The sequence below is a fragment of the Ictidomys tridecemlineatus genome, chromosome Y, assembly GCF_052094955.1.
Source record: "Ictidomys tridecemlineatus isolate mIctTri1 chromosome Y, mIctTri1.hap1, whole genome shotgun sequence".
In the NCBI taxonomy this organism is placed as follows: Eukaryota; Metazoa; Chordata; class Mammalia; order Rodentia; family Sciuridae; genus Ictidomys; species Ictidomys tridecemlineatus.
Window position 1 is genome coordinate 23,387,239 of NC_135494.1, and position 21,375 is coordinate 23,408,613.

The 21,375-nt window shown below is 40.0% G+C and overlaps 1 protein-coding gene across 1 annotated transcript in view; it reads right to left on the reverse strand.

Annotated features, from left to right (window-relative positions):
- Positions 1–21,375, reverse strand: part of LOC144372115 (mitotic checkpoint serine/threonine-protein kinase BUB1-like) — a 44,104-nt gene that overhangs the window by 13,268 nt on the left and 9,461 nt on the right. The window contains exons 9-18 of the mRNA XM_078035532.1: positions 18,092–18,324; positions 16,620–16,678; positions 15,246–15,374; positions 15,042–15,152; positions 14,190–14,286; positions 13,205–13,286; positions 9,398–9,572; positions 8,226–8,313; positions 5,354–5,592; positions 4,268–4,411 (exon numbers count right to left, since the gene is read on the reverse strand). Coding sequence (XP_077891658.1) covers positions 4,268–4,411; positions 5,354–5,592; positions 8,226–8,313; positions 9,398–9,572; positions 13,205–13,286; positions 14,190–14,286; positions 15,042–15,152; positions 15,246–15,374; positions 16,620–16,678; positions 18,092–18,324 — 1,357 coding nt within the window. The remainder of the gene's footprint in view (positions 1–4,267; positions 4,412–5,353; positions 5,593–8,225; positions 8,314–9,397; positions 9,573–13,204; positions 13,287–14,189; positions 14,287–15,041; positions 15,153–15,245; positions 15,375–16,619; positions 16,679–18,091; positions 18,325–21,375) is intronic.

Genomic DNA, 21,375 nt, shown 5'->3' on the forward strand with positions numbered 1-21,375 from the left:
GGAGCATCACATGGTGAGGGTGAGGCGGGAGATGGCCTGCCAGAACCCCCATTACAACTAACCCACCCAGCAACAATGGCCTCAGTTCAATCGTAAGGGTATGCCTACAGGCTTAATCAACTCTTAAAGATCCCACCTCTTAAACTGTGACAATGGCAATTAAATTTAAACATGACATCTGAAGGGGACATTCAAACCATAGCAATGATCCAAGAAACACAAGGATAGTTCAACATCTGAAAATCAGTTAACCTGACCCATCATACCAACAGGCTAAGAATAATCACATAATATAATCACATGATCATATTCACATATGCAGGAAAAACATTTGATAAAATCCAACATCCGTTCATAACAATTCTGAGCAAACTAGCAACAGAGAAACTTCAACTTGATAAAGAACATGTACAAAACCTATAGCCAGCATCAGACCTGATGGTGATACACTACATAGATGCAGCCCGAAGGTCAGGAATGAGGTGAGGATGTCTCTTATCATTTCTATTCAGCATTGTACTAGAATTCCCACCTAGTGCAATAAGACATTTATTTATTTAATTTTTTTTAAAAAAAGAAAGAGTGTGGGCTGGGGATGTGGCTCAGCGGTAGAGCGCTCGCCTGGCATGCGTGCGGCCCGGGTTTGATCCTCAGCACCACATACCAACAAAGATGTTGTGTCCGCCGAGAACTAAAAAATAAATATTAAAAAAATTCTCTCTCTCTCTCTCTCCTCTCTCAATCTCTCTTAAAAAAAAAAAAAAGAAAGAGTGTGAAAGTGAGAGACAGAGAGAGAATTTTTAATATTTATTTATTTTTTTTAGTTTTTCGGTGGACACAACATCTTTGTTTATATGTGGTGCTGAGGATTGAACCCGGGTCGCACACATGCCAGGTGAGCACGCTACCGCTTGAGCCACATCCCCAGCCCAGCAATAAGACATTTTAAAAAAATAAGTATACAGATTGGAAAAGGAAGAAATAAAACTATCTTTCTTTATAGATGACAGGACTATCTAAAGAATCAACACTTAAAAAATCTCCTGGAACTATTAGTGGATACAGAAAGCTTATAGGACACAAAGAAGATATGTAAAATACAATTACTTCCCTATGTTCCTGAAATACACAATTAGAATGAGAAATTAAAAAAAACAAAGAATACTTAGGTAATAATATATATTATGTACCAGATCTATATGAGAAAACCTAACTCTGATGAAAGATCAAAGGAGATTTAATTGGAGAGATTTCCATGTACAGGGATAAGATTCAATTTTGTCAAGATGTCATCTCTTCCCAACTTGACTAAATGCAATCTCAATAAAAATCTAGAAGTTATTTTGTGAACACCAACAAACTGATTCTAAAGTTTATATGGAAAGGCAAAAGACCCAGAAAGTCAACACAATATTGAGATGAAAGAAGGAAGTAAAGGGCTGACTTCATCCCACTCTGAGACTGACCATAACCCTGTGGTGCTGGCAAGAGACAAGCAAACCCATGGAAAAGAGCTGAGTCCAGAACAGAACCACACAGACTTAGAACTGCTCTTGGGCAAAGGATCAAACATGAGAAACAGTGTCTTCAGTAAGTGGTGCCAAGCATTCAGACATGCACAAGTGACAATGAACCTAGACACACACCTTATACCTTGCACAAAGGTTAACTCAAAATGGAGCATAGACCGAAACGGAAAAAATAAAACTATAAAACTTCTAGAAAAGAATACAGAAGACTATTTAAGTTTCCACTGGTGCAATGAGTTTTTCGATGTAACACCAAAAGCATGACCTGTAGGGGGAAAAAAACCTGATAAACTGGACTTCATTAATATTAAAACTTCTGTGCTTTAAAAGACACAATTTAAAAAAAAAATAGAAAGACAAACCAGCCTGGGAGAAAATCTTTGCAAAACAAGTATCTAATAAAGAACTGCTATCTAAACTATTTGAGAAATTCTTGATATTTAACAATATGACAATTAAAAAATGGGCAAAAGATCTGAACACATAGCTCATTAAAAGTATGCAGACAGCAAGTAAACACATGAAAAAATGTTCACTCTCACTGGTGAACATCACTGTTGTCACCCTGAAATAGTGAGACACTATTGCACACCTACCAGAAGGGTAAAAACAACAGCAAAAGCTGCGAGGGTGTAGCAGGGAGTTCTTGCTCGCTCACTGCTGATAAAGACACAGATGGTATGGCCACACTAGCAGAGCTTGGAACTTTCTCATATAAGCAAACACTCAGCCCTCTGTATATGAGGATCCAAATCTATAAACTTTTTTTTTTTTAAAGAGAGAGAGAATTTTTTTTAATATTTATTTTTTTAGTTTTTGGCAGACACAACATCTTTGTTTATATGTGGTGCTGAGGATTGAACCCGGGCCGCATGCGTGCCAGGCGAGCGCGCTACCGCTTGAGCCACATCCCCAGCCCCCAAATCTATAAACTTAACCAACTATAGATTGAATATGTACAAATATTTTTAAATCATTATTCCTTAAATAATAGAGCATACCAACTACTGACTCTGTACAAAGTATTGTAAGTAACCTCAAAATTATTTAAAGTATATGTTAAGTTATATGCACGGCTACCCATTTTATATGAGAAACTTGAGCATCATGGACTTTGGCACCCACTGGGTTCCTAGAGCTAGCCTGTGCAGACCTGAGGGATGAGTGTATATTCATGCCTCGAAATCCAACAATCACACTCCTTGGTATTTACTTCAATGGGTTAAAAATACGTCCATAGAAAAACCTACATACAACGTTTAAAGCAACTTTATTCATAATTGCCAAAAGTTGGAAGCAATGAGGTGGCCTTTAGTAGGTAAATGAGCTGTGGGGTACAGGGCCATCCAGATGGTGGGGACTATTCAGTGATTCAAAAAAAGCTAGCAAGCCATGAAAAGGCAAAGAGGAGCCTTAAATTCTGTTGCTAAGTGTCAGGAAATGGCCCGATGGGCTACAAACCGTAATTTCAAACACATGACATTCTAGAAAAGGCCAACTGTGGAATAAAGGGCCCAGTCAGTGTCTGCCAGGGCTTCTGGGGTGCAGAGGAAGGAGAGAAGGGGAAAGCACAGGAGACTCAAGGCAGGCCAATTATTCTGAAGTGTCCTCCAGCGAGGAGATCTGCCAAGCGTTCCAAACCCCAGAACGCACAGTACAGGGAACCTTGAAGGAAATCGTGGACTTTGGCCACATACCAGTACTGGCTCATCACTGTCACAATCAGCAGGCACACTTATTTAAGATGCTAACAGAGAATCTGGGAGGGGCAGGGAGGTAGGCATGGGGAACTCTGATGGCCCCTCAATTGTTCTGAAGGCCTACGGTGGCTCTATGTGTGAAAAGCCTTGCTCTCGCGTTATCCACAACCACCCACTTTCCCACTCCCACTAAGCCAACCATTTTAGTTTTGAGTATTCTTCAAGAGTTTTCCAGAAATACTATCAAATGAGTATATAATACTATCCCTCTTCTTAAGAAACATGTAACACACACTGTCCATACAGAATTAGTTTCCATTCTGCCAGGTGTGGTGGTGCATGTTGTAATCCCAGCTACTTAGGAGGCTGAGGCAGGGGGAATCACAAGTTTGACACTGGATTGAGCAATGTAGGGAGACGTTGTCTCAAGATAAAATAAAAAAGGCCAAAGATGTACCTCAGTAGTAGTCCTTGCATAGCACGTGTGAGGTCCTGGGTTCAAGCACCAGTACTAAAAAAATAAATAAATAAATAAATAAGTTTCCATTTGGATGATAAAAACTTATAATAAGATGGTGGTGACAGTTGCACATGTGCTTGTTATCAACGTCCTTAGTGCCTCAGTATATTGAAAAGTGGTCAGAATGGAAAAAAAAACCTAATTTTGTTATCAATGCCTGTTTTTGACTATAAAATCTGCAAGAAATTCTTAAATAGTCTAACTGCATTTTTAAAATTTTGCAGTTCTGGAGATCAAACCCGCAGCCTCACACATGCCAGGTTAGTGCTCTGCTGCTGAGCTTCCCCAGCCTAAACACGTGCATTTTTACTTTGATAGAGATCTCTGAGTTAAATGGGTTCCAGCCCAACAGCACTCATGGTTCTATAGCCATGGATTAACAAGATTTCTCAATACTGTAGCTGTAACTCTTTACTGGGGCTGGGGGACAGGAGGAGAATCTCACATACACATGAATCACCATCAACGTTCCATGGATGAACAAGAATTCAAAGCTATATCACCCATAAAGTTCTTACCCAATTGAAATTCAGTCTTGGGCTTGATGGACGGAAGTTTACACTGCCACTCAAAAGTATTTGGATAGGAACTCACTGGTTTAGGAAGCCCAGACAGAAGTTTGAGAATCAACTTATCATCCCACGGATTCTCAATAGTGAAGTCTTAAAGGAACAGGAATAAGAAAAGAAACATGAGTTCAGTATTCAAAGATTTTACTAATAAATTTTAGATAAAGCAAGTGGAGACATTCATTCATTAATTAAGCTTTCAAAAGTCTCATCCTTTAGAGAGCATTGATTCAAGTAATAGAGAATTGTTTCCAAAAGTCAAAACTGGGAGTTGTGCAGTTGACCATCTGCCATTTTGGATTTGAAAGTTTAAATCAACATTCAGGGTGACAAAGGGATATCATCTGCATCTCACTCCGCTCACCTAAAATGCTAGGTCCTGCCTTTAGCAGTGATGGCTGCACATTTAAGGCACACATGGGGTTGGTTAGTGACCTCAAATGTGCTCAGACAGATACACGGTCTTTAACTGCTTTCCCACTTACACCCACAAAACACAATTTGCACATGAGTTGTACTTTGGTCCAAGATAGAAAACAATTTCTAAAGGGAAGATGAAGGTTTCTCTCCAACTTAGAATAATAACGTATTCTTATTAGTGGCAATTATGAAAGGACTGCTAGGGTAGAACCTAGCCTTGTCCCCTAGCCACTCCATCTCTGGTCCATATTCTCTACCAGTAGGTGAGACTGTCTGGGTGACAAGGGGTGGTAGGAGGGATCTCTTTAATCTTGACCCTCTGTTGACTTTTCTGTAAAGTGGGGAAAACAGCATTAGATTAAATGCCTGATACACAGTAGGCCCTTGAATTCCAATTCCCTCTTCCAACAGTACTTAACTTGAAATCTAAAATTAAAATGGATCGATTTGCCCTTCAAGTACATTCCTGCTGGACTGCACTTCAGTACAGTGAGAAGTGTCTGACTGTAGGTTCTACTCAGTGGCACACCGGTCCCCCTCTGAGTTCTTCCACAGAACAGCTCTTCCTATGCTGTGGTCCTAATGGCATGACTAAGCCTGAGCCTCTGTGCACACCTGGAGCACTGACATCCCCATGGGGACCTGTCTGCATCCAGTCTTCTTGGGGCCTGGCACTGGCATCGGACGGGTCCTCCACAACGGCACGGTCAGTGTCTGTGAGTTTACAAGCTTCAAGGCCCCGTACAGCTTCCTGGGTGAGTGCAGCACCCGGGGCAGGCTGGCTGAAATGGTGCAAGGATGCCAAAGAGAGGTCTCTGGGGCATGTGCCTTCTGGGCTCTTCTCTTGAATTGAACTGGATGTGGAGAAAATTATAGAGAAAATAAAAACACCCTATTATTAGAAGCCTAATGGACTTGATCATACAAAAGTTCTGCAACAGAGTTTCCTTTTCATTCTAGGAATGTCACTTCAAATATGCTGCACAGCCTGAGTTGATTAAATCATTTTCTTACACAACTATAGGCAAATACAAAGCTAGTCCAATATTAATAGAAATAAAAATCAAAGACATGATGATATACTAGATAAATGGGGGTGGTGATACACTTGGTATTATTTAGCAGGGAATGTCGGGAGAAAGGGTATCTCAGCAGCACTGCTATGATCAAGACTGGATACCTAACTTCTTTCTAAAAATGACTTCTTTTATAACATTCAGACAACAAAAAATGTCAACCACAATCTAACAAAATCCTACACATTTCCATACATATGGGTGTGTGTATATACATGCATACACAGCTGATTCCCATTCATAGGTTTCAGATTTGTGAATGCACCTATGTGTTAAAATTTACGTAAACATCCAGATCAACATTCATATAATTTTCAGTCATTTGCAGACTTTAGAGAAATGAAAAATCTGGGTGCGTGTTCCCAGGCCAGGTGGAGCAAGGTGAAGCCTACAGCTTATGCTCCTCACTGCCCTGCTTGGAGTCTAATGCCATGGTTTTTGTATTTCTGTGCTTTTTGTTGGGATTTCAGGTGTTTTGCTGAAGTGTGTCTATTGTTCCTAAGCATAGAAGGCTCTGAGATGCCTTACAGTGAAAACAGGTAAGCCTCATCCAGGTACAAGTGCAATGTAAGTCATGAGTAATATGTGTTAAATAAGGTGACTTTAAACAAACATGGCAACAGAGGCCCACAGGATAAGCATATATTTCCCCTAGACAAGTGTCCAGTATACACTACAAGGAACAATGAGAATCAATCGTGTATATCTCTACACCCACATTTAACCCTTACATCTATACATATACATCACAAATAAATATGTTCCTTTCTCAACTGCAAATATTTCCTAGTGTTCCCTAGTTTCCCAAGACCATGATAGTTCAAATAGTACTGGCCACTATTTAGCTTCTCAAATAGACACTAGGGGTACCTTACCTGTACACTGAAAAATTGTTTCCATACCTCATACTACCGATACTAGTAACATGGGTATCCAAATTACTGTCAATGCATAAATGATTAACAAAATCTTTCTCTCTTGTCCATAAGAATCTGAGTCTGTTAACTGTTAGCTCTTTTCCCCTAAAAACTTACTCTGTCACCATTGGTTATGGTTAAAAATAACCCTCACTGGTTAACTGTATCTTGAGTAGAATTACAAATATCTGCTAGGAACCCATAGTTTCAGTTATTCATTTTTCTGAAAAAAAAATGAATTAGCATAAGCATGTAGAAAATGATTAACTCACCAATAATAAAATAATGCAAATTCAATAAATTTTGGTTTTTAATTGAAATTGTGCCCAGTGGGTTTTCTCATGGGCACCCTGGGACCTGATGGAGGTGTTGCATAAGGCTCTTAAGCGAGGCTCCTGCACTTGGTTCATGTGAGCCTTGCTTCCTTGCAACTGAACTGTCACATGGGGCCAAAGACAACAGTTCCTTGGGTAGGATGCACCCAGCCAGCAACTGGGATTTCTGCCCTATGTACTTCTAAGTTAATCTTACATCAAGGATGGCTTATGGCATTCTTGTGAGTCAAAGTTCTGGCTGGGCTTAGCCACTCCTGATGGCTCTTGTTATCAAAAACCTCATTCAACTGTGACCCAAAAAAACAAATGATTGGATAAAAGATGTGAACAGAAATTACTTAAGAAAAAAAATAAATGAACCTAAACATATATAAAGTGATTAACATCAATAATAAAATTAATGCAAATTCAATATATTTTTGCTTTTTAATTGAACTTGTGCCTTGTGGGTTTCTAATAAGAGGCAGTGAGAAGAAGGGGTCAGCACTCAGAAATACAGGTTCACACTCCAATTCTGTAAATTTGCAGCCTTATGACTTTAAGTCAATAATTTATCTGATACTCAATTTCCTTATCTATAATGGAAAAAGAAAGAATAGTCCCCACAACTCAGTTATTATAAGGACTAACTGAAAGACAGAGTCCAGGAAAAGCGTAAGTACTGTGTCTAGAATAAAATAGTTACCCAGAAGATGGCAGCCTTGGTTAGGATCTCTGAGGTTTACAGCCTGCGCAGACATGGTGGGGTTTACGGTGCCGAGTCTGCCTTTACTGCTTATTCCTTAGGAGGCTTAAGTACCCTCTCTTCTCTTAAAAGGAAGTCATCAATTTTCTCAATTTTACTGGGTATGAAAAGCAGTTCTGTTTGCCCAGTTCTGCAACAGTCTTCACATGGCAGGGTCTCTTTTTGGTAAAAGGCTTTCCAGTTCTAATCCCCAAATGAGTACAAGTCAGTTGCAGACTCTGTCACCCTAGCTGCTTCTCTCACTGTCCTGATACCAAGAGCGGGGCTCATTACTGGACTTAGAGGATCTTCTGACTACAAGCTGCCAGTTGTTAAGCACTTTATGAGTTGTTTAGGATGGGATTAGGCATTCTCTTACATCTGGAAAAGGAAAGCTCAAGTGGAAATGCAGAGAAGGGCACAACTGCAAGTTACCTGAACTTTCTGTCTCTCAAGGGCTCCACCACATTCTCAACACAAGAACTCAACGGCACATGGGTGCACTGCATTGCTATCATGTTTTCTGAAATACACAAAAAACGAGAGACACAAACATTACATGTATGTATATGCACGCGCATACCATTTGACATGGTTAGAATTCTAGAATTCCTTTATATGATGACTTTCATTATAATTTCAAAAGAGTGTTCTATGGCAAAGTGCGATAAGATGTGGAAAATCAAACTCACTCAACCCTCTCGTACAGGGGAGCACTTCAGTTTTGACATCTGATCTATAATGATCCTTCAAGAACAAAGAGTCCAGAGAGCAGCAGGTCCACTCCAGACAGGATGACCACACAGGTGGTCACTGGCATGGGTGACAGGTCACAGCCAGGTTCAGGAGATTAGTGAAGTGAAATTCCTTGGCAGTTATTTCATTATTGCTTTTAAGAAGTACCAGCAGTGACAGAGTTTGGCTGGTAAATTGGTAGTCACTGAAATGGTACCGAAGTCCCAGATCTCATAGTATTTATACTGTAGGTTGGTAATAAAAAACTAATAATTATCTGTGCTCAATGTAATGCCACATATCAGGGTTCAATTCAGAGATATATATCTCTTTTATATAGGGTGCTATATTTGGGATGCAATAGAAATAAAAGACTATTTGTGAGTTTTGTCATTATTCCCTTGAAGCAAAACACTAAAAAACAAAATTATTTTATGTGTAATGTATCCTTGGCTGCATGTCTGAAATAATAAAAATTTATAGAAATGTATCAAGGACCAAAATTGGCTATTTTTTTATTCATTAAAAACCATGTTTAGTATTTTTAGCATTCAAATAATTATCTGCAGTGCTCCCCTCTTGACTTTTGAAAAACATAATCATACTCCTGTACAAATGGTTTGGACTTTGTATATTTGCCTTTATATGCTTCTATAAGTTTCCCCCATTTCTACCTATGATCTGTTATTAAATTTTCTAAATATGTGGACTTTATGAAGTTAGTATGCCAAAGAAAAAAACAATTAATGGATTCCAAGCCCCTTTATGGTTTTCGAACGTCCCCCTTAGAATTTTCAAGAACACTATAATACTAATGAACCAACTAATACTAATGTTTGTAGAAGACAGACACTGAAAAGTATATCGCATACCTTTATCTTCCAGATTGTTCACTGCGTCTGCTGGAAGCTTGTGGAAGGGGGTAGATGCAAGCTGGGCAGCAGAGGTGAAGTCCCCTGTGCTCTTAGGACTGGGTGCCAGGGTTCTGTTGCAGCGAATACCCCAGATGGTTGAATCATCCAAAAACTCTTCAGAATGAGGCACTTCCTACAACAAAGAAGGAGCTGAAAAATAATCGCCATCTTCTTGTTTTGTCTGTGAAATTTAAGACATTAAGACTTCAAGCTGGATGCAGTGGTACCGAATGTATCCCTGCCATTCAGGAGGCTGAAGTGAGAGGATTACGTGAAGTTTGAGACCAGTCTGAGCACCACAGAGAGATTTTGTCCCCAAAAAACATTTTACCCCTCATCTTTAATACATCTCAGTGGAACTACAACACAAGGGTCACGTTTTTTATTTTAATTCTACATTTTTCTTTAAATTTGAAAAAAAATTCCAGGTTTATAGAAAGATTACAAAGGTAGCACAGTCTCATATAACCTTCATTAAGCTCCCACTAGTGTCAATTTCTTCTAGATCCTGGCACATTTCAAAAAGCTAAACACCACTTGTAGCTATCAGTCCTTATCTGGATTTCACAAGTCCCCTCCAATATCCCTTGGCTGTCCTGGATCCAGTCCAGGATGGCATGTGTGTGCCACTGTCCTGTTGACTTTGTCTCCTCTAGTTTATGACCATCTATCAGTCCTTCCTACTCTTTCCTTGCACTGAAATTTGTGAACACTAGTCAGGAACTGTGCAGAATGTCCCCCTAATTTGGGCTCGTTTTCTCACACGTAGACTAGAATTATAGGTTTTGGGGAAAACTTGGGGTAAATGACCTTCTCATTATACAGTGGGGATGCATGCTAGCTAGCCACAAGGCTTGTTCCTGGTGAGGTTAAACCCAATCACTGAGAAGGCATTTGTGAGGTTTCCTCACGGGAAACCATTTTTCCCATTCTCTATTTGTTAGAGAATGGGAAAAAATGTCTTACCCAAACTCAAGGGAGGTAAATTAAACTCCACCTTCTAGGATGTCATTAAAGCATTTGTGGACAAATGTTAAACCACCGCAGAATCAACAGTGGTGAGATATTTGGAAGCTCCAGAAGTACCTGTTTCTTCCTGAAGTTTTACTCACCAATGTCTGTTCCTTAGTGGATCTTGCCTATAGCATTTATTTTATTGGGACTCTAATGATGCCTTCCACATCACTTGGAATTCTTCTCTAAGGAAGAATCATCCTTTGCTCCCTTTTATTTATATCAATATCTGTTTTATTTCTTGGGTGATAATTCAATATTACTTTATTCTACTTATTGTTCAAATTTTTCTAGGTTTAGCCATTGGCTCATTCAGGTTGGCATCTATATTCTTTTGATATGCCACATCTTTCTTGGTTTTCTTATAGGAAAAAACAAAACCCAAATTTCTTCCTTAATTTTCTAGCACAATATGCTCCGGACTTATCTTGTATTTTTCTTGCCCCAGCCCCTAGAATCAGGCACTTCTCCAAGAACAAAATTACGGGTCAAGTTTTTTAGAGTCTGTAGGGAAAGACAAATTGCTGAGTCAGGTCCATAGCTCATGACCCCCTTTGGTTGCCCTTACAATGCCACCCATGGTTTTAATTTTTTTTAATTTGTTTAGATACGCATGACAGTAGACCGTATTTTGACATATTATACATACATGGTGTATAACGTGGGATTCTATTCCTGTGGTTGTTCATGATGTGGAGTTATACTGGTTGTGTATTCATATATGAACATAGAAAAGTTATGTCGGATTCATTCTGTTGTCTTCCCTATTTCCATCCCTTCCCTTCATTCCTTTGTCTAATCCAATGAACTTCTGTTTGCCCCCCACCTTTATTGTGTATTAGCATCCACATATCAGAGAGAATATTTGGCCTTGGTTTTTTGGGATTGGCTTATTTCACTTAACATGATAGTTTCCAGTTCCATCCATTTACCAGCAAATGCCATAATTTCATTCTTCTTTATACCCGAGTAATGTTTCATTGTGTAAATATACCACATTTTCTTTATCCATTCACCCATTGAAGGGCACTTAGGTTGGTTCCATAGCCTAGCTATTGTGAACAGATGTGGCTGTGTCACTGTAGTACTGTTTTTAAGTCCTTTGGGTATAAACTAAGGAATGGGATAACTGGGCCAAATGGTAGTTTAATTCAAAGTTTTCTAAGGGATCTCCACATTGCTTTCCAGAGTGGTTGCACCAATTTGCAGTCCCATAAGGAATGGATGTAGGCCTTTTCCCTCACATCCTTGTCAACATTTATTGTTACTTGTATTCTTGATAATTGCTATTCTGACTGAAGTGAGATGGAATCTCAGTGTAGTTTTAATTTGCATTTATCTAATTGCTGCAGATGTTGAGCATTTTTCCATATATGATTTGACCTTTCATATTTCTTCTTCAGTGAAGTACCTGTTGTGTTCCTTTAACTATTTACTGATTGGGTTATTTCATTTTTTGGTGTTATGTTTTTTGGGTTTTCTTTGCATATGCTGGAGAAATGCTCTACCTGAGTGGCAGATGAAGAAGATTTTCTCTCATTTTTAGGGGAGAAAATTCTCCCTCTCTCCATGTTTTCAATTGTTTCCTTTGCTAAACTTCTTAGTTTGGCACCATCTCATTTATTGATTCTTGATTTTGCTTCATGCATTTTAGTTGGTTCCTAAGAGAACATGATGAAGAGTTGGGCCTACATTTTCTTCTAGTAGATATAAGTTCAATTTCATTCTGCTCTAGATGGATTTTCAGTTTTCCCAGCACCATTTGTTAAGAGGCTATCTTTTCTTCAATGTAGGCTTATGGTGCCTTTATCTAGTATGAGATAACTGTACTTATGTGGGTTTGGTTTTCACACATAATTTTTATATCTTCTGCATTGTCTTCAAAAAATCCACCATCTCTTCCAATGGAGACGAAACTGGCAGATTGCTTCTTCAGATGATACACAATAAAGTACTGGCTTATGTTTAGCATCAGGATATGTGGAAAATGCATTGTGGGTTTGGTAAAAGTAATAGTTCAGCAAAATGTACCTTTAAAGTGATGGCGCTATGTCTGCAATTCACTTCATTATTTGTGAAAATTTTAAGCTCAATAGATCATCAGAGGAATTAGGGAGCCAGGCAATAGTTCATCCAAACAACCCCCCAAGGGACTACAAATAGGAGCCAGGACTTGGTGTCTTAGTGAGGTGCTTGGTGAGCCAGTGGCTCTCAATGGTGCCTCACTGCCATGGGGTCAGGCAGGGGCTGGGGATGGAGCACACTGTGGGGTATACTTAGGACCAGGGTGGAAGTCAATGAGGACGGACACAAAGGCCACCGTAGTGGAATACAGTGGGCTTCTGGGCAGTGAAGGGTGCCTGCTGAGCTGTGCTGAGGATGGTCCATCTCAGCTGGATTCAGATTTGCTGGGTTTCTCACTGATATTCCACTTAGGCCTCACTTCCTCCATCTAGAAAAAACAAATATCCCCAGGTGGCTTGTTCTTACTACAGGGAAGGCTCTTTGAGGGCAAGGATCATATCAAATACATTTTTATTTCCTATACATATTAGATATCTGGCACATCACAGGTATTCAAATAATTGTCAAACAATATTCTAGCAATATTAGAACAATAACAAGTATTCTAATAAGTAGAATAACGATTTTCTACTTCGCACAATATATTGTGGTTTTATAGACATCACACCATTTGAGTGGCATAATCACTTGGCAGATCTGTGTCAGATGAAGTAGAGATTGGCTTACGTTTGGTTTTGAAGGAAGTCTGTTGCTAGAGCGTTCTCCAAAGGTCCTGGCTCCTGTGGGCTTGTTTTTAGGCTGTGGTAACCTAAGGAAAAGATTTATAAAAACAAAAACAGCAAAATATGGTGATGAAATAAATGCTACCACTTGATCTAATGTTAGAAAGATTCTCCCCTCATTTATTAAGGGGTTTCTTACTATTACACTTCCAGAAAAAGTGAACTGACTATGTAAATATAAGTTGACTAACAGTTACCAAAGAGAGGGTAGAAAATGCAATTTTTGTTAGTTTTTAAATTGTTACAATTTTTTTTTAGGAACAAAAGAACAATTAGAAGCATGGCCAATAAAATACCTTGGATGCCTTGAAACACCTTAGCTCTTTTCCCAGTGCCTGGCTGAGATAGGGAACTTCTCTCTGCATGCTGGTCATGCTTTCTCCATTCTGCCTGGGTGTGAATTTTCTCCATACCAAGACACTTGTAATTCACCCAGATATCTCTTTTTCCATAGTTTAAACTATTAACCACTCTCTAGTATCATGTGACTCTGCCTTAAAACATTCTCTCTGCAGCGTTACCCAGTGTAAGCTGCCTCCTTTCCCACTTATCAATCCTGCAAATGTAAACAGCACAGTACGGACACCTGCACTGATTCCTCTACATTCTGAAACAATTTCAAACCAGAGAATCCTGTTCTTTGACAAATTCTTATGCTTTCCTTTTTCTACTGTGCTTTCACTTGGAGCTCTGCCCTCCTGGAACTCATGCACAGCACTGTGGCTCTGCAGAACACTGGCAACAAGCTCCCAGCTGTTGGTGGAAAGGCTTATCAGTGCAGAGCTGGGCCAGAACCAGACCATCCTGGCAGACAGTCCAAATTCACTCCCTGCTGCCTCACCATCTTGAGTCCTGCAGGCACCTCCAGGCATCCTGTGGCAGTATGACATGTGTCCCCCCAGTGATATATTAACTTGATGTTTCTTTACCCATAATTTTCTTTGTTTCCATCTTCAAAAATAGGAAAAGCAGATGTCAAAGTGACAACTTTATTGACTCCCCAAGCCCCAGAAGAATTTGCATTTTCTGCAAGAGAATAAAAAATGTATTTCATGACTGTTCTAGGAAAAACATGACCCTTTACACTAAAACTTCAACTACAAATGAAGTGGGAGGTAGAGGGGAGAAGCTTATAGAAAAGAACTGGCATCAGTTTTTAAATACTAGGTAGTAAGGCAAGTCACTTTGTAGTGGGATGAAGTGATTTAACTATAATCACTGGGCAGCCTCAGGTCCCAAATTACTGCCACACATCAAGAACACAGCTCATCATTCTCCTATGCCACTTCTATTATCACCTGACTCATTCAATAAAAGCTCTCAGTGGTTTTAGTTTTCATTTGCTTTAAGAAAAATCTCTTCTCCCAACTCCAAATGGATCCTACTGATCTTTATTACAATCTCTGGCTCCCAGCATGAATCCCCTGGCCCTAGGTAAGAGGGCTAGTTGCTGGCCTCCAACCACCATCTGGCCACTTTTCTACCAAGAAGGCCTCAAATCACTCCTGGACTACTCAGCTCTTCCGGATGTACCTCCCCATGGGGATTTTATCCTCCTTTAGATATCACTGTTATAGCAACCCAACCCACCTAACCCAACCCAACAAACAGCAAACCCCAACTCTACCACACACATCGAAACCTTGTCCAACTCTGCCACACTTCTATTTCATGCACTTTCTGTGATGACCAAGGCAGGGCCACATCTTAGGTAATCCCTGACAATGCCTGGGCTCCGCCCACAGTACAATGAACCAATTAGCTTTCAAATAAATTATTACTTTGAAACTGGGCTTCAAATGCGTCTTCATTTTGGTCTAGAGATGGCCATTCATCTTTGTCATCAGAAACATCAGGAAGTGTAGGAGCCTGGAACATATTCATGATGAAACCTAAAAACCAGAAAAAATATCCATCAACAGATTGCAAAAGAGTTTACATTTTTTATAGTTTAAGGTGCTACACATTCAAACAAAAGGGTTTACCCAGTGCTTCCTTGGTGTGCACTGTGGGTGAGGGCTGGGCTCTGGAGGGTGTTGCCTGAACCATTCCCAGTGACGTGTTTGGAGTCGCATGGAAAGAACTTGCGCTGGCCACCTTGTGCGTTTCATACACTGGCAAAGGAACAGGACCAAGAGCAGGATCATCAGGTCATTTAAAACGTGTTAGAAGGCACACAACTGCAATAACTTACTACAATTAGACCAGGTTACCGTGGTAACTGTGATTGTCAATAATCATCACTCCAGACCCACATACTTATCTTTGTAAGAATACATAAAGTAGGTGAGGCAGGAATCATAGTTTCACACAAAATAAAGTGAAGGCTCAAAGACACCGGGTGTTTGGCCTAAGATCAAACCAATTAGAGTTTTGTCACAGGTAGCATCCTGAGCTCCACCATGTCTCAAGTACTGTCTGCTTGTGATCGGAGTGTAACCCCCACCCCCCACTGTCAGTCCTAGACCACTTTCCATCCCACTCAGCTTGAGCCAGTGGTGTACAAGGCCGGCACAGCCTGGGCCCTGCTTGCCCAGGTATCAGTGTATTCCTCTTTGCCCTGCTAGCCCTGAAGCTCTGGCCTCTTTACTGTGCTTAGAACACCAGGGATAGTCCTGCCTGGGGGCTCTGCATCTGCAGTTCCTCTGCTTGAAAACTGGTTCTCTGAGGTGGCTGCATGAGTAGCTCCCTCCCTATTCCTCTATGCAGGCATTACCCTCACCAGCATCTTCCCTGTTCACCTTCTCTGAAATCTAACCCCTTACTTCAATATTAGCCCTTTCATTCCTGGAGGGATTTTCATTGTTTTGTCAAGATTCCATCTCTAATGATGTAGAATGGTTGGTGCCCAGCATCCAGCAAGCAGGCACCAAGTCTCAGTTGAATAGAATGAGTCTCCAGCTGTTTCAGAGGGCCTACCCTCATTAATAGTCAATGGAAAGAATGCCACAGCCACCTGCAGGGGGAAGGGAACACCCACACTGTCCCAGGTAATTTAATAAACTATGCACACACTTCCAGTGTGGTGCCAGACAGGAGAACAGTATTTGTAGTTAAACTTTGAATCACCTTTCTTACTCGACCCAACTAACATGACACATTTTAGATTAGTGTACTGAGAAAGTTAATAGAAAAACTTGCATAAATTAATCTTTCAAGGAACTCTGAACTGATAAGATATTTACAATTAATACCATTGTTTTCAATAGTCTGGGGCTGAAATAACCCCTGGATTCTAAGAAGAGGATTCCTAACGCTTAGGTTTAGTAAGGTCAGAAGGCTTCCTGTCCCATAGCCCCAGTACAGCCCAAGGAGTGTGCCCCAGCAGGCCAGGATGAAGAGACCCCCATGAAGCTCACCTTCTTTGGTCTCTGCTCCACTCTGTGGCTGGAATCCATGAGCACTCTGACTCATACATCTGGAAGAGAAAACCCTGAGACACACAAGAATCAACATGTCTTACAAGAGAGTTTTTCATTAACTCTCAAGAAATAATAGTAAAAGAAGCTGGTCAACAATCACAGCCTGTTGCTGAAACACAGATGGAGCTGCTTAGATCCACGGTGTAAATAAATGAAATGTTTTGTCTCTTCAGTTCTTTTTGAGGAAAACACTCTTACAGATAAAGGCCAGGAATGGAACACTAGTATGTCGTGTCACTTCTGTGTCTCGGCACCATAACAACCAGCCCTCCTTGTGGCAGGACAGGACAATGGCTTCCTAGTTCCAATGGGCTCATTTGCTGTACAGCATAAGGGGCTGACTGGGCACTGATGCCCAACAAGGTGGAGGCACTGATGTGCTTCAGCTGAGCGAATACCTTTCTGATGAGCCCACAGCCTCAGGCTAACATCCAGATTTTAAAACAATAGCTACCAACAAAGATAATAAAGCTATGCAAACCACTTGCATTAAAGCTGTGGTTAAGTACACTAGGGGCAGGGGCCTCGCCTCATACTGCCCAGGATTCCCTTAAGGAATGTCATTAAAATGTGAAGTAAAAAGCACAAAGCACTTTTAATTAAACAATATCGTATCAAATCACAAGTTGCAAGACAGTCAAAGTGACTGAAGATAAAAACAAACACAACAAGTGATGTGACATTAATTCTAATATCTGAAGACCAAAAAACTCTCAAAATTGGGGAAAAAACTTTCACAATAGTGTGGAGGTGGCTTGTGACATGGAGTCACAAACGTCAATCCCATACTGCTCCGTGGGAGGACAAAAGGAGTACGAGGGCATGCCAGCCACTGCCTGGAGTAATGTCCCCTGCAGGCCTTGGCCACAGCCAGGAGGCAAAAGGCAATTCCAACTATAGGTGTTTATTCTTCAAATACAGAGCGACTTGCGTTTCAAGAAATTTTAATTTATAATTCAGAAGAAAAGTAAGAAGACAAACAAATCTAAAATCTAGAAGAAGGATAGATCCCTCTAAAGAAGTATAAAATATACAAGTTTGAAAATTTTGGGCTCAATGTTTTAATAATTTTTTTCAACAACATATTCATATAAATCATTTTAGCTGGGTATGGTGGCACACACCTGTAATCCCAGCTATTCAAGAGGCTGAGCCAAGAGAAGCCCACGTTTGAGGCCAGCCTCAGCAGCTTAGTACATACTCTCAGGAACAACAAAACCAAAAAAGAGATGAGGATATTGCTCAGCGATAAAGCACCCTCAGGTTCAATTTCCAGTACTGCAAGAAAAACATTTTTTAATAGAGATACCCCATCTCTTACATAATGCTCTTGATACTGCAGGTCATAAAAAAGAACCTGACAGATGCCATTTATACCACTCTCATCTCCAGGACTGGCTTTGACTTACCTGGACTCTGTCACTGGCTGGGCTGTCAAAGGAGTAGGAGGAGCTATGCTCTGGCACACTGCTGGGGACACCAAAGCAGGAGGAACAGCATCTGCCGAAGGAGGAACAACAGGAGGCACCTCTCCGGGCTTCTCGCCCAAGTTCTTTGGGGTTTGCTGATTGAGTGACGGAAGACATGGAGCACCAAGTTCCCATTGAGCACCTGTGCCTAGCCCCACACATGCTGAATCTACCTTTCATGCCAGACAAAGGAACAAAAATAAACCACAAAGACCAGAATGTTATTATCAGGTATTAGAGCTTTCAAAGCATGTGACCCTTTTCCTTCCAGGTGCTTTAAAACACCTGGAAATTTTCAACAGTGACGAAAAAGACCACTCTAAAACATAATGAATGCTATGTTGCTTCCAACCCCGGCTGTGAATGCCACTCACACATCTAATCATTGGAAAATAACCAGCCTCTGCAGTTATATTAGTATTTAAGAAGTGTCTTGTTTCTCTTTATTAAACTGAGGGAATAAAAACAATAAATCAATGTTACCAAACGCTCACAATGGTGTTCTCTTAAACTACCCTTGATAGGCAGCGTCCTCTTCCTGTATATATGAACTGCCTCAGAAACAGGGTTCATGGTAGGAAGGATTAGACTAAAGGTCTTTGTTTTTCTGATCACAAGTACATAGATTAGAACTAATGTTACCAACTTAAAAGACAGAAGGGTTAATTCCTTGCCCAAAAAGTATCCTTACAAATTGTTAGGAAAAACATCAAATGTCTAGAATATTGTTTTAAACAATAACACTAGTTATCAAAGAATATAACTTAAAATGACCTACACCATTTCCTTACCTACTAAATTAGTACAGATCAAAAATAATTGTACACCCCAACTGGAGGAGGAGACAGCCTCCCGCCCGCACGGTAGGCAGACCACGAGGCCCGGAGAGGGGGCCCAGCTGCCCACCAGCGAGGTAGACAGACCACCCCAACTGGAGGAGGGGCCCAGCCACCTGCCCATACAGTCACCTGACCGAGCTCTGGACAAACATAGGTCTCCCCTACCTCATCAAACACCTTATGAGAAAAACTGATGGAACTCATCTTGGAAAATCCCACCAACCCTTAAAACCCAACAACCGGTGGGCGTGGCTACCAGTTGGGTTCTTCAGTGGATCAGGCACCTGGTTTATATCTCAGAGAATAAGAGTAGAGAGGCCACAGGTGGAAGCTCAAGTCCTCTCATACTGACTACCACCACCACCCTGAACCCAGAGACTCAAGCTAGGAATTGACAATGCCACCAACTGGAAGAAAAGAAAACAGAGTTCTGAGAGACATTTTATTTCTTTCTTTTTTTATCTTCTCTCTCTCTTTTCATCCATTCATCCAGTCTCCTCTACCCTTCCCACTCTGGTCCTCAAAACCTCAACATATGTGAAACCAAGAATTGTGCATGAAAAAGGTCTTTAAAAACTGAGTCACCAGAATAATATAATATAGAGGAATTCCATATGCCCCACCTCCCTCCCCCCTTTTATTTTTTTTCTCTTATTTTCTTTTTCGCTCTCTCTTTTTTCTCTTTCTTTCCTTGTTATTTGTTTTTCTCTTTCTTACTCCCTCTATCCCAACAGACACAACATAATCTATGGAACACAATGAAAGCAGTTCTAAGAGGAAAATTCATTGCTTGGAGTTCATTCCTTAAAAAAAGTAAAAAACAACAAATAAATGATCTCGCACTTCATCTCAAAACCCTAGAAAAAGAAGAGCAAAACAACAGCAAAAGTAGTAGAAGGCAAGAAATAATTAAAATCAGAGCTGAAATCAATGAAACTGAAACAAAAGAAACAATTGAAAAAAATGATAAAACTAAAAGTTGGTTCTTTGAAAAAATAAATCAGATCGACAGACCCTTAGCCATGCTAATGAAGAGAAGAAGAGAGAGAACTCAGATTACTAGCATACGGGATGAAAAAGGCAATATCACAACAGACACTACAGAAATACAGAAGATAATTAGAAATTATTTTGAATCCTTATACTCCAATAAAATAGAAGATAGTGAAGGCATCGATAAATTTCTTAAGTTATATGATCTGCCCAGATTGAGTCCGGGGGATATACACAACCTAAACAGACCAATATCAATTGAGGAAGACAGGGATGCCCTCTCTCACCACTTCTGTTCAAGAAGCCATCAAAAGACTACCAACTAAGAAAAGCCCAGAACCAGATGGGTATACAGCAGAGTTTTACAAAACCTTTAAAGAAGAACTAATACCAATACTTTTCAAGCTATTTCAGGAAATAGAAAAAGAGGGAGAACTTCCAAATTCATTCTACGAGGCCAACATCACCCTGATTCCTAAACCAGATAAAGACACTTCAAAGAAAGAAAACTACAGACCAATATCTAATGAACCTAGATGCAAAAATCCTCAATAAAATTATGGCAAATCGGATACAAAAACATATCAAAAAGATCGTGCATCATGATCAAGTAAGATTCATCCCTGGGATGCAAGGCTGGTTCAATATATGGAAATCAATAAATGTTTTTCACCACATCAACAGACTTAAAGATAAAAACCATATGATCATCTCGATAGATGCAGAAAAAGCATTCGATAAAGTACAGCATCCCTTTATGTTCAAAACACTAGAAAAACTAGGGATAACAGGAACATACTTCAATATTATAAAAGCTATCTATGCTAAGCCTCAGGCTAGCATCATTCTGACCGGAGAAAAATTGAAGGCATTCTCTAAAATCTGGAACAAGACAGGGATGCCCTCTCTCACCACTTCTGTTCAACATAGTTCTCAAAATACTGGCCAGAGCAATTAGACAGACGAAAGAAATTAAAGGCATAAAAATAGGAAAAGAAGAACTTAAATTATCACTATTTGCAGTTGACATGATTCTATACCTAGCAGACCCAAAGGGTCTACAAAGAAACTACTAGAGTTAATAAATGAATTCAGCAAAGTGGCAGGATATAAAATCAACATACATAAATCAAAGGTATTCCTGTATATCAGCGACAAATCTTCTGAAATGGAAAAGAGGACAACCACCCCATTCACAATATCCTCAAAAAAAATAAAATACTTGGGAATCAACCTAACAAAAGAGGTGAAAGATTTATACAATGAAAACTACAGAACCCTAAATAGAGAAACAGAAGAAGATCTTAGAAGATGAAAAAATATATCCTGTTCATGGATAAGCAGAACTAACATCATCAAAATGGCGATATTACCCAAAGTTCTCTATAGGTT